This window comes from Diadema setosum, chromosome 3 (genome assembly GCF_964275005.1).
Source record: "Diadema setosum chromosome 3, eeDiaSeto1, whole genome shotgun sequence".
Lineage (NCBI taxonomy): Eukaryota > Metazoa > Echinodermata > Echinoidea > Diadematoida > Diadematidae > Diadema > Diadema setosum.
The window spans coordinates 39,117,046-39,128,876 of NC_092687.1; the positions used below are offsets into that span (position 1 = coordinate 39,117,046).

General features: G+C 38.1%; 2 protein-coding genes across 2 annotated transcripts; both read right to left on the bottom strand.

The window, feature by feature from the left end:
- Nucleotides 1–507: 507 nt before the first annotated feature.
- Nucleotides 508–5,192, bottom strand: LOC140246846 (uncharacterized). The gene is made up of 5 exons (XM_072326174.1): nucleotides 5,122–5,192; nucleotides 2,845–3,026; nucleotides 2,622–2,724; nucleotides 1,232–1,261; nucleotides 508–552 (listed from the first exon to the last, which is right to left on the bottom strand). Exons 2-5 carry the CDS (start codon nucleotides 3,000–3,002, stop codon nucleotides 508–510), a joined length of 336 nt encoding a protein of 111 aa, XP_072182275.1. The 5' UTR covers nucleotides 3,003–3,026; nucleotides 5,122–5,192.
- Nucleotides 5,193–5,228: 36 nt separating this feature from the next.
- LOC140246848 (NLR family CARD domain-containing protein 4-like) lies at nucleotides 5,229–9,869 on the bottom strand. Its single transcript, XM_072326175.1, has 4 exons — nucleotides 9,530–9,869; nucleotides 7,754–8,098; nucleotides 5,315–6,737; nucleotides 5,229–5,253 (listed from the first exon to the last, which is right to left on the bottom strand). The coding sequence occupies exons 1-4, from the start codon at nucleotides 9,867–9,869 to the stop codon at nucleotides 5,229–5,231; spliced, it is 2,133 nt and encodes a 710-aa protein (XP_072182276.1).
- Nucleotides 9,870–11,831: the final 1,962 nt, after the last annotated feature.

The window sequence follows — 11,831 nt, forward strand, 5'->3', positions numbered from 1 at the left end:
TGTTTTTTGACATACTGTACATTGTACCTGGAGAACATCGGGCATTGCGTACGATGCGACCCAATTTTTCTGGCCTTTTTATTTGTTTGTTTGTTTATTTGTTGCAACGATGTCTCTACAATAAAGCAGTCTTTGGAGTTTTGAAAGTGAATATTTAGCACCACTGTCACTATACTCCATGCTTAGTGTGCGTACGTGTTTGTGTGTGTGTTAATATGAGTAGCTTTGCGAAAATACTAACTAACCGCGTGGTTGTGTGTGTGTCTGTATGCGTGTGCGTGTGAAGGAACGATTTCATACTACTATTAATCCTTTGAAAATCCAGACATGCCATGAATACATGGATGGTATACTCGTCTGGAAATTGTTTCACTGAACTACCGTCACGTCAAACTAAGCATCGAAATGCTATCTACTTCAGCATTGACAAGGATGTAGCTGCAATGATCAAGTATATTGCATTATCCTAACCACTTCCGGATAGAAGAGGTCTATAATCAAGAGATTTCATAGTCCAAAGTGCGTACAGTAAAAATCCCGTTTCACGTCATCCTGTAATGATTTGGAGAAGAATAAAGATATGACAATAGAAATAAAAAAGGGAAACAAACCAAACAAACAAGAAAAGGAAAGAACAAAAAATGGTTCTTACTACCCAGGTCTTCTTTTCAGTTCAAGTTTGTAGATGTTCAGAAAAAGTCACAAGTACAAATTCACTGAGACAATCATGCTGCGACACTATTTTTCTTATCTTTTAAACAGACAGCAAATCATTTGATGTACTTGAAAAGATCAAAACTTGGAAAATAGGCAAACTTGCTCCTCATGATTCCCATAAATTAAGAAATTGGACATTGTTCAATACACAAATTATCTTTGAATATATAGACTTTGCAAATGAAGATGAAGCAAAGAGGAAGACAACATGCCACTATAAAAGTGTTGATTTGTAGATATATTGACACTCTTATTATCGTTAAATGTCTAAAGGCTTTGAAACTATTCTTGCATCGAATAAAACAACAACAACAATCAGATTTGTAATTGAAAGAAGTTCTTTTGTCCACTCTTGCCCGGTTAAAAATTGTTTTAACAGAAGCCACGGTTGAAGGTTACAGCACTGAACAATGGTCATGTTATCCTTCCAAGTGTGAAGAACCAGGTATGATGATTCACGATTTGAAAGAGACAAAAATTCAGGTTGCATTAAAGTCTGAAAATCACGTGTTACCTGCATAATGGGAGCTTGATCCTCTTTGGCCTGTAGAAAAACAAACAAACAAAAACAGAAATGATTCTCTTGGTAGATTCTATATCTTACAATATTTTATAAAATCAAATCAGAAATGAAACAGGAGATCGTTGGCAGAAAAAAAAAACTGAGGTGAATATTCTCGTTGATGTGGCACTGTTGATTAATTTCTATTTTAAACATTTCTAGAAATTAAAACTTTGATACACAAGGGAAAGGCGACAATGACGTTCCCACAGATGTTTACAATGAATCCTTTATTAATGTCCAGACATAGACTTTGAGTAGAATGGTATGTTTAGTTCGTTTCTTAATGCATCATGGTGCTATGAAAAGCTGCCTGACTTCGCATATGCCCTTTAAAAATGTATGGCATGTTAATCAAAACTTAAAAACTTTGTTCAAAAGGCGGGTTGAGCGCCATTTTTACACACTTCCCCAAAAGAGACCATCACCTGACCGAACAAAATAAAATATTCAAAGTGATACTTCACTTGTCACTCAATAAGAACCATTCTTGAAGTTGTCACTGAGAATATCCCTTATTTTCTTATCACTTTCTCTGTCATGTTCTAGCAGCTCTAATGGTCATCATCGCAAATGTCTCATTTTAAGAAGAAGGGAGTGTATGTACATGCATTGGGATCGATCTCTTCAATGTTCTGCTTTAGGAGTTTCTATAATCAATGAGATGCATACACTCGTAGTCACTGGAAAGCACTAGGGTTGTCTGATTGTTTTTTTTGCCTTTTTTGTACAATATTGTGTATCAATATTGTGTATCTGTTATGAACATTAAAGAAAAGAGTGCTGATGGAGGTCATCTCTTCTACTGTAACATCTATAACCACATTACCGTTGACTGTTCCAAGATCATGACATTGATATTACTCGATAAATCATTGGGACAATTAAGGGGGGGGGGGAAGCAACAGTAAAAATGGAAAAAAAAAACAATAGATGAAAGGGAATTTCAGTATCTAATACCAACAAAACAGAGACAAACACAGGGTTTAGTTGAAACAATTTGGTTCACTCGAAAATAAATAGGACCTTTTATTACTAGCATACTTTTGAAGATTTTTTTTTTCGTCTGTATTTCGTTTTCAAGATATATGTCTCTATGAATAAACATTCACTTGTATGTAACATATAAACTGGCACAGCTGCCACACGTCAAAACGTAACAAACTGGGTATGTTGGGATGTCAGTTTGATTATACCACACATGACGTGTTTCTCTATCTCATCAGATCACTTTGCTCACTCAATTTGTCAACACTTCTAGTTTTATATGTGTAGTGTGATTCTTTTCTCTCTTTTTTTTTAGATAACAGAGGATGAAACGTGGGCATTGCAGGATACTCACGTGAAAGATGAGAATCCTCAAATTTTTCTCCCTTTCCTTCACGTGAATGCCACGCGCAAAGCTGTCAAGATCACCGTCAATTTGTGTTTTGCAATACTTGAACCTATCGGCAAAAGAAAGTGTAAGAAAATCGATAACGAATTAAACAAGGATCTAGACCTTTATATTAATGTTACAATATCATACACAAAGGGAGAGAGACAAAAAAAAGGAGAACACCCACATGATGCCTTTTGAGGTTTGTATATGTCGTGTTGCAGTTACCATCTTCTCCATGGACGATTCTGTCATTTGAACTCCACGAAAGCCAAAGTGAACGAGACCTCCAAATTGTTTGACGATTTCAGCAAAGTCCTTGATAACCTCATCATGAAGTTCCATGGACTGTACGCGTACTAATTTTATCTGAAGAAATTGCAAAAGAATAGGAAAAAAAACAACAACAATTGAATGTATCAAACTACTACTCGCACTGAAATGATTTAATATGACTTCTTGTCTTTTCTAACGTTACATATTATGTAGGATTATATCATGCAGTTAGATATAATTCATGCACATATACCATGCATGTGCGAGTGCGTGTATTTGTGTGTGTGTGTGGGGGGGGGGGGGGCGTATGTACAGCTGTAATCCCCTTAAACTTTGGTGAAACCACACCTGCTGAGTATGTTTCACATTGAAGTCTTTTCTCTGAATTTTCATTATCATTGTTGCTGCACTCTGTATTATCTGACCCCATTTAAATCCATCACACAATCTCATTGCAATAAATTCATGCTTCGAAAGAAATGTCAACTTCAAGCTGAATGCTCATTCCGTGTCTGTCTGTCTGAAAGGCCTCCTAAACTTTCGCGAACCAAACCTGCTAAATCTCAGTCTTTTGTCGTAAGACACATTTTGATATTATTTGCTTGCACTCAATATCACATGCCATTAAAATCCATTACAAAAACTAACTCCAATAAAATTATGTTTCGATAGACATGATAACTTATAGCCGAATGCTTGGGAATTCTTACATTTTTGTGAACCTGTAAGGCATATAAAGAGCTTTCAAGCAAAAGGCGCTAAATCCACTGAAAAATTTAGGATTTATCGCCTTTTGGAAGCAAGCTCTTCAATTATATTCAGACATCTAGAGTGTGTGTGTATATATGAAGAGTTTGTTTGCAAAAACCGATAAGTCCATTTTTGAAGATTTTGAAGTGCGGTCTCTGTCAAGAAGTACAAAATAATACCTTTTAAATGATATATTGGTCACTACATATAAAGGTATATTTTTGAAGTTATGGTCAAAAGAAGCAAAAATTTTCTTATTATTCTCTTTATTTTCCTTGACCTTTAATCGCAAATATCTCCATTTGGCAAATATGGACTTATCGGCTTTTGCAAACAAACTCTTCATATATATATATATATATATATATACATATATATATATATATATATATATGTGTGTGTGTGCCTATGTGCGAGTGTGTTCATGTGTGTACGTGTATGTGTGTGTCTGCAAAGCCCCCTGAACTTTTGCAAAAACAAACCTGCTAAATCTTAGTCTTTTGTCATAAGACATAGGCCCTATTTTATATTCTGCTTGCACTCAATATCACCTGCCATCATTTAAATCCATTACAAAAACACATTTCAATGAAATGATGCTCTGAATTACATGACAACGCAATTATCCCAAGCAAACAGGCATTACTATATTTGTTGTTGTTGTTGGTGATAAAACAAGCACTGCGCGTTCATTCCAACATGGATGATTTAGATTTCGGCAGGGTTGTTGTTGTTGTTTTATAGAAAGAAAGAAGAGAGAGAGAAAAATGGGGCCCTATACAAATAATTTGCCCCAGACAGCACTTAACATAAAAAGACATTATAAATCTTAGAAAAATGTAAACAAGATTATTAAATATATATATATATATATATGTACCAAGTCTCCATGAGGGAGCTCATATTGTCTCCACAAAGGAGCTAATTAGGTCTCCACGAGGGAGCTCATATATTTATGAATACCTCAAATTCTTTAGTTATAAGCAAACTCAAATTACTATACAGTACACGCGCGCGTGTACCGCACATTAACTCACCCATGTGCACATACACTTACACACATACATCTCCAACCACGCACACACTTACTAGCAAAACATTGCATGTCATTATTAGAGATATATTATTGTACTACAAAATGTTTCCTGTTGATTTCACCATGAGTATAAGGGGGTTCATGGCTAGCGCATGTCCCATTTGACCCCTGCACCAGAAACTTTCCTATAACATGGGCATGTGTTGTAACCAGGAATTCCTGTTTTTTGTTAAACAGTGTTTATGAATGACTTACACCTATATGTTATTAATTCAGTCTGAAACACATACTGACATAATTCTTTTCGTTTTAAAGGCAGTGGCAAATAACAGACATTTCTATTTGACCTTTGTTTTGCACATGCATAAAAAAACCTGTGAAATCCCTTGTTGTACTAGTTACCTTGTTTCTGACAGTCACTGGTAGTTTGTGCAGCGCCCTAATGACTCGGGAAGGGAGCCCGTGGAGACAGAGGTATCCGCGGTTGAATATTGTCCCCAGCTGTGATGTTACTTCAGAGGTGACCTCTTGGCACTCGTGAAGCAGGTCAAGGGTCACTCGAAACAAGAAGTTAACGTCAGGGGGTAGCAGCCACTCTTGACCGTGAATATGCTGGAGGACCTTGGCACAGGCGGCTGCGCTCTCTCCACAGGTGAATCTCAAAAGATTCTCATAGACGAGGACGCCCTCTTTCCCGCCCATTCTTTTCAGCGCGTCTTCCATGGCGCTTGGTTCCGATGCAAGCTGCGCTAGATACTTACTCGCACAGTGTTCCTGTGCGAGCTTGTGATAGAATTGAATCTCTGTCCTTGAGGGCGGTGCACCTCGCTTGATCTGCCGAGCAGTGACAGTCCTCTTCGATACGAGCCCCATCTTTCGTCCCATTTCAAGCTCGTCTCTCACGTCTTTAAAATCAGACTCTGAAAAGACGATCTTTTTCCTGTCCTCTAGGAGAAATTCAAATGCAATTCTGCCAAGATGTATAATAAGTTCATCTAATCTTGAGTCACTGTCGTCATCATCCAGAGCATCATCGTCATCCACGTCATCATCATCATCATTAGATCGCCGAGAATGGTGCCAGAGGAACAAATTGACCTGATCAAAGAGACCCGTCTTGGTGCTAACATCTTCCAAGGACTTCTGTTGCCATAGATCGCACAACATGACACAGAATAAGGGAACATGGATCAACTCAGTTATCAACGGGTTAATCTGCAGGAATGTCTGCAACCCTTTACCCATCTGAGGTTCTTCCTTGAAGAATTGTGTGACGTATTCTGCAATGTTCGCATCCGAAAAACCTTCAACGGTCATTTTCACGAATGCAAACTTTGGCTTGTTGAAGTCCGTTTCTCTGTAGAATCTCGATGTGACAAGCGTCCGGCATTTTCTCAACTTCCTATTGCATATCACATCAATAACAGAACTGCAAAGGTGTGGATCTTGTGAGGATTTGGTGCATATTTTGCCAGCATACTCGTCGTATCCATCCAACACAAGCATGCATTTATCCTCATTAGCAGCGATGAAGTTTTCCAAATCTTCCCCTGAGATGCCATCCATGCTCTGAAGAAGCTGATAAAGAATAGCGTCGCCGAGCGAGGTATCCTTCTTTAGTCGCCGCATTGTTATCACAAACAAAAGGGGAATATCCTTGAGTGGGGAGCCCTCTACGGCGTGCTTCCAGTCGTAGGCAATTTTCGCTACCATTGTAGTCTTTCCTGTTCCAGCCTTCGCAAGAACGACGATGCGCATTGGTAGACTACCATCAAACTTTCTCCGGAAAACGTCATCGACAGAGTTCAACTTTACCCTTTCCCTACCTCTACCGGGGACGAATTTATTTCCCTCTTTGAAAACGGCAATGTTAATGTACAGATCGTTAAGCTTAACGTAAGCCTCCTCGCTCCAGGGAACTAACTGCACATGACAATGTTCATGTTCGTACGTGTCTTCCAATCTTTGCCTCAGGTCTCTCACAGTCAAAGTATCCGTGACCTTCGTGTCCAGGAAGCCTTTGCAAATGAGAGACATGGGGTATAGCATGATAACTTAATAAGTATCATTTGTGTTGATATTTTGCAAAAATCTTTGAACAAGAAATGAACGTGTCTCGGCTGCTTCAGATAAAAACGCAAACTTGTCAAGGACATTCACATTTGCAGAAATTTAGTAATTGCGTCTGATCGCACGAAATTGCTTCACAGAGAGGCCTGTATCTCTTATATAAATGTATTCTATTGTGTAAGTATGTATATAATGTGCAAACGAAGAGTTAGAATGCATAAACAGAAATTCATTTTTATTGAGGGGAGAAAGTTGAGATTAAAGTTTCTGTAGAACAAAGAAAATTGTTATATGAAATGTATTGATTTCAGTACTACCTTAAAACGCATTCATCGTGCAATGGATGCAGCATCTTTTGAAACATTTTATTGTTTTTTCTTGTAGATGAAAACCTTAAAGGAGACTTCGGGATGATTTCGGACTTTTAAACTATAAATTAGTTATACTGAATACAGAGTGTCAGAACAGAGTTTCAGAATTTACAGTGATTGGGATGAGAAATAACAATGTTTTCAAAATGTATAACAAATTCCAATGACACGGATGATTACATGGCAGCCTCATCATAAGAATGCATGAGTTGAGCTCAAGGAAGTAGAACCAAAAAAAAAGGCATGCGTAGATTATACACAGGTTAATTTGTTAAGCTAGCAGTATTGTAATGGGATTAAGATACTATATTTCTAAAATATGACAGGCTCCTATATCATCAACTCTGTTTAGTGTAATTTGTTAAAGATTTGTCAGAGCATTTGTTTCTCTGCTTAAGGACCGCAATTTAATATTCCATAAATCTATAACACATGGAGCTGTCGATTTTTATATTGCATGATGTGAAATTAAGAAAGTTTTCTGGGATGCCCCTTTGATTAAAGATTGTTCATATATAATATATTGGAGAAATTTCTTTTTCAAAACAGGGTTCTCCGCAAGACCAAAATATAAGTGACAATTGCTTTCTCACCATCCCGAGGATCTGCTGCTGAATTGTTGTTATATGGTGGAGTTTCATCTTGGAAATATTTTTCGACCAAAGAAACGAGCCGGGCATCTAGCAACACTTTCTTCAGTGTGATAGCATCCGCATTACCGGTCCTGCTCCTCCATGCATATAGCATGTCTTTCGTTCCCCTAGTTGTCATCCTTCCAAAGCTCGAGTTGGTGGCGAGATGGCGTGAGATTTCGGCCTGAGTACAGCCGAGGGCATGCCCAAGGGCGTCGAAGTCGTCGCCAACCGAGATGTTCTTCGACAGGTTGTCCAGGAGGACATCGGTGATTCCGTGGCATGATTCCGATAATGTCACAGATTCTTCTCCCATTGATGGTTTTTGTAGTTCAGAAGTGCGATAACAAGAAAAAAATACCTTTAAGAAGATTTTTTTTCTTAAGGAATATTTTTTTTTTTCATTGCCTGCATCGAGAGAACAGATTATCCTGTTACCCAAAAAAAAAAAGAACAAATACAAAGGATTTCATGAGAGTTCTAAATTGCCAACACATGCAAGGCAATTAACTCTTTATGTGCCACGTTCGCATGTCCTACTCGGTGACGGCGTGCCAACTTCGCGTGTTCTGCTCAAACGCAAAAACCCGCCCAATCACATTGATAAATCGCAAGATGCCGCTGTACAATGAAAGCGTTTCTCGCGCTTCCGTTCCTCTCACATATAGCTTGCATTTTATGTGGTGATTGACTATCAAGCGGTGTTCCCTACTGAATTTGCGTGTAAATTGTAAGTTTCTGTCACTGTTTTGTGGGCAAAAGTCATGCCTCTGTAATAATTTAGCTACTGGTCATGTGAAAGAAAAACATATAAAAAAATATATCAATGATTTATGAAACAATAATACATCAAAGCAAAGCTTGGCATTTCCTCTCCAACTTTACCCACTCTTTGTCCAGCTGAACAGAACAGAAATCTATAAAAATTACATAGATTTAAAAAAAGATTTTTTTTTTTCACAGCATGACTACGTTAAGCCCTTTTTACACTTGTGTTTCTTAATTCCGTACTTTCTCTGACCCAGGACTACCGTTAATCCCGTACCAATATTTTCAGCTTTTTACACTGGCCAATAAATCCCGTACTAAGCTCTTGTCCCGGGCTAAAGAGAAAACTGACCTTTTGACATTCGAATTTTTTAGTCCTGTACTTTCCAAAATACGTGAATATTCATGATTACGCTGCGCACTGTACTTACACGCACGCACCGAAAGCACTTGCACAGGGTTACAAGCAAGCTAGGTTGAATCACCTGACCCGTCATTTCGCCGATAAGAGTCCGTAAAAATACATATTCATGATTACCTCGTTTCTGATTGGTCAGTGGGGTTCGGTCTTCGTCTCCGTCACTTAACCCCGGATTATTCTTTCGTTCTTTTTGCACTCGCTTGCTTGGCACCGCAATTGCGGTGCTAACCCTGCTTTTTTTTTTTTTTTTTTTTTTTTTGCAGGGCCAGATAGTACGGGATTATCGGTGGGGCTAGCCCACTTTGGCAAAAACAAGTGTAATCAGAAAAGTCCGGTACCAAACCCCACCCCCCCCTTATCCCCACCGTTTGTACGGGACTAAGCAAAAATTTGCAAATGTAAAAAGCGCTTTAGTGTCTCAAAATAATGTGGCACAAAGGGGGGGGGGGGTTTCCCCATGGCACATGAAGAGTTAAAGTACTGTGACAAAAAGGAAAAAAAAAGAATAAATAATAAAAAAAGAAGAACACCATAAAGTATACACATACCTTTTGGCGAGGGGTTTCTTTCAAGCTCGGGGCGCCCAAAATCAAATTTGACGCCAGCCGTTCGCAGGGCCCTTTGAAGCTCGATGACAGGTCCACCGGTCCGACTTCTCCACTCACGTAGCATATCTCGTGTACCTTTGCAGGTCACCCGGCCGCTCATGAAGTTCGTAGCTTCGTGTCGTAAAATCTCTGCTCTGGAAATTCCAAGCGCCAGTCCCACTTGGTCGAGGTCTCCGATGCCCATACTCTCGGCGACATCAGCGATGTCTTTGTCGCTGATGATTTCATCTTCGCTTGCTGCAAATAATGGACACAGTCTGGGGTTTAGTTCTCCAATCATCAAGCCATCATTCCTTTCATATTATTAAAGTTAAGACGTTGCAAATGGGAAGTTATCTTTTTAAAAACTAACACAAATACAGAGGCTGTTTCCAGACAAAATTGTTCAAATTGAAAATCACCCTCTCTATTATACAAGATTTGCTCCCTCAGCGTTTAGATATGATCATTATTTCTTTTTCACATATTAACATTTGCAAATTATTACCGACATACTGGATGCCGAGTGTTTTTTTTTCTAACTGTCCTGTTGACGATTTTTTTTTGTTTTGTTTCAATGTAACCTATATACGTGGTAGAATAATAACTGTAATATGATTACAATATAACGGTGATGCACCAAAGACTCGAATTTTGCAAATCATTATACAACAAATATTTCGCCATGAGAAAAGAAAAGAGGTATAACACATGATCTAATGACATTTCATTTAGTTCCATTTGTGCACAATTACTCTACCTATACTTTTACTCAATTAGTATTTTTTTTTATCCTGAAAAAAAAGGCCTTTTGAGGAAGCCCAGCATTAAACTTCAAACGTTCCCCCTTTTTAGAATTTTAAATGAGAATGTAAAACATTAATATATTTTGTTTTAACCAGTGTTTTCCGAAGTCTGTGCAGGTATATTTGCTAGGAACTATTCACATTATGCAGTGTGACATTTAACTCCTTAGAGCGAAATTACAGTCAATTTCATCACAGAAGACTGTCTAGCCAGAGGTATCAACGTTGATATAAAACATGTAAATAGATACATGCCAAAGAACATAATGAGAAGGTATAGTGCTAAACATATCTTTGGTATGTCATAATTTATACAATTATTAGCTCATCTGCTCAACCGTTAATGAACAATAGAAATGCACAAATCTGGAGACAGGCCGCACTGAACTGAATCATATCCAATCATCTTTTCAAACAAACATGATAGTAAATGCACAAATCTGGATACAGAGTGCCCCAGATTTTTCTTTTCTATTGTTTTTAGCCAGGAGATCTTCTTCTGTGTTGATACTGCGTGTACCAGAGGGCCCTGTCGTTTTTATTACCCTAGCGTTGCAGCCATGCAGGTACCAATTACATGCCGGGCAAAAAAAAAAAAACAAAACAAAACAAAACAAAACAAAACAAAACAAAAAACAAAAAACAAAAAAAAAAAAACATGGTAGGTAAAAACATCCCAACCAAGGACGCGAACACTGGGCTGGATTTGAACTCGAGTCCTCAGATTAGAAGTCGGGTGTCTTATTCACAATTATGCAACAGTGCTGCTCCTCTATCACCCCCCCCCCCCCTACTCCGAGATGTTCCAGAGTAAGAAACCTACATCTTATAAAGTTACTTACACATTTGTGTGTAAAGTACATTTCATGAATCTTACGAAATCATGCTTTCACAAAAAACCAAGTACAATGAAATGAGTACTTAATCTTTTACAAAGCAACTTTTATGAATACATGGGCAATAACCCCCTCCTCCGAAAAACGAAATGAAGCGGTTATGAAACCAACAACCAAACAATCCAACTAAAATCAGCGTAAAGAAATAGTTACCCTTTCCCTGATGGTTACGTTTTTCCTCTGTCGCCATATTTGCCTGTCATGACAGGGTTAACAGTCTGTGCCAATGCTCTTGCAGACATACCTTTCAGTCCCATCAGAAGTAAATCATCATGGCACATTCTCTTGTCTGTAAGGCATAAATTTCAATCAAGAAAAGAATCAGTAAACGCGTTATGAAAACTTTCTATTATTATCTGATATTAGGCTCTACTTTTCGCTGAGATTTATTTTCACTATTATTTCAGTTCGGGTGAGGATAAAACACCAGCTTGATTCGAGCCAAAAGGTAGATGTCTACAAACACGAACCGGAGATAACTGGTGTGGGTTACGGAAAAATAGAAATGTATTTATTTTTTCTTATCTTTTCAAGACTTGATACTAAAAACTTTCATCGGCT

Coding starts and splice junctions, on each gene's coding strand:
- LOC140246846 (XM_072326174.1), bottom strand. CDS start 3,002: ATGGAACTTCATGATGAGGTTATCAAGGACTTTGCTGAAATCGTCAAA. Junction 2,725..2,844: donor CAAACCTCAAAAGGCATCAT/GTGGGTGTTCTC, acceptor TTTTGCCGATAG/GTTCAAGTATTGCAAAACAC. Junction 553..1,231: donor ATCAAGCTCCCATTATGCAG/GTAACACGTGAT, acceptor AAATCATTACAG/GATGACGTGAAACGGGATTT.
- LOC140246848 (XM_072326175.1), bottom strand. CDS start 9,869: ATGATTGGAGAACTAAACCCCAGACTGTGTCCATTATTTGCAGCAAGC. Junction 8,099..9,529: donor AAGAAACCCCTCGCCAAAAG/GTATGTGTATAC, acceptor CAATGGGAGAAG/AATCTGTGACATTATCGGAA. Junction 5,254..5,314: donor CAGCATATTCACGGTCAAGA/GTGGCTGCTACC, acceptor CTGCTTCACGAG/TGCCAAGAGGTCACCTCTGA.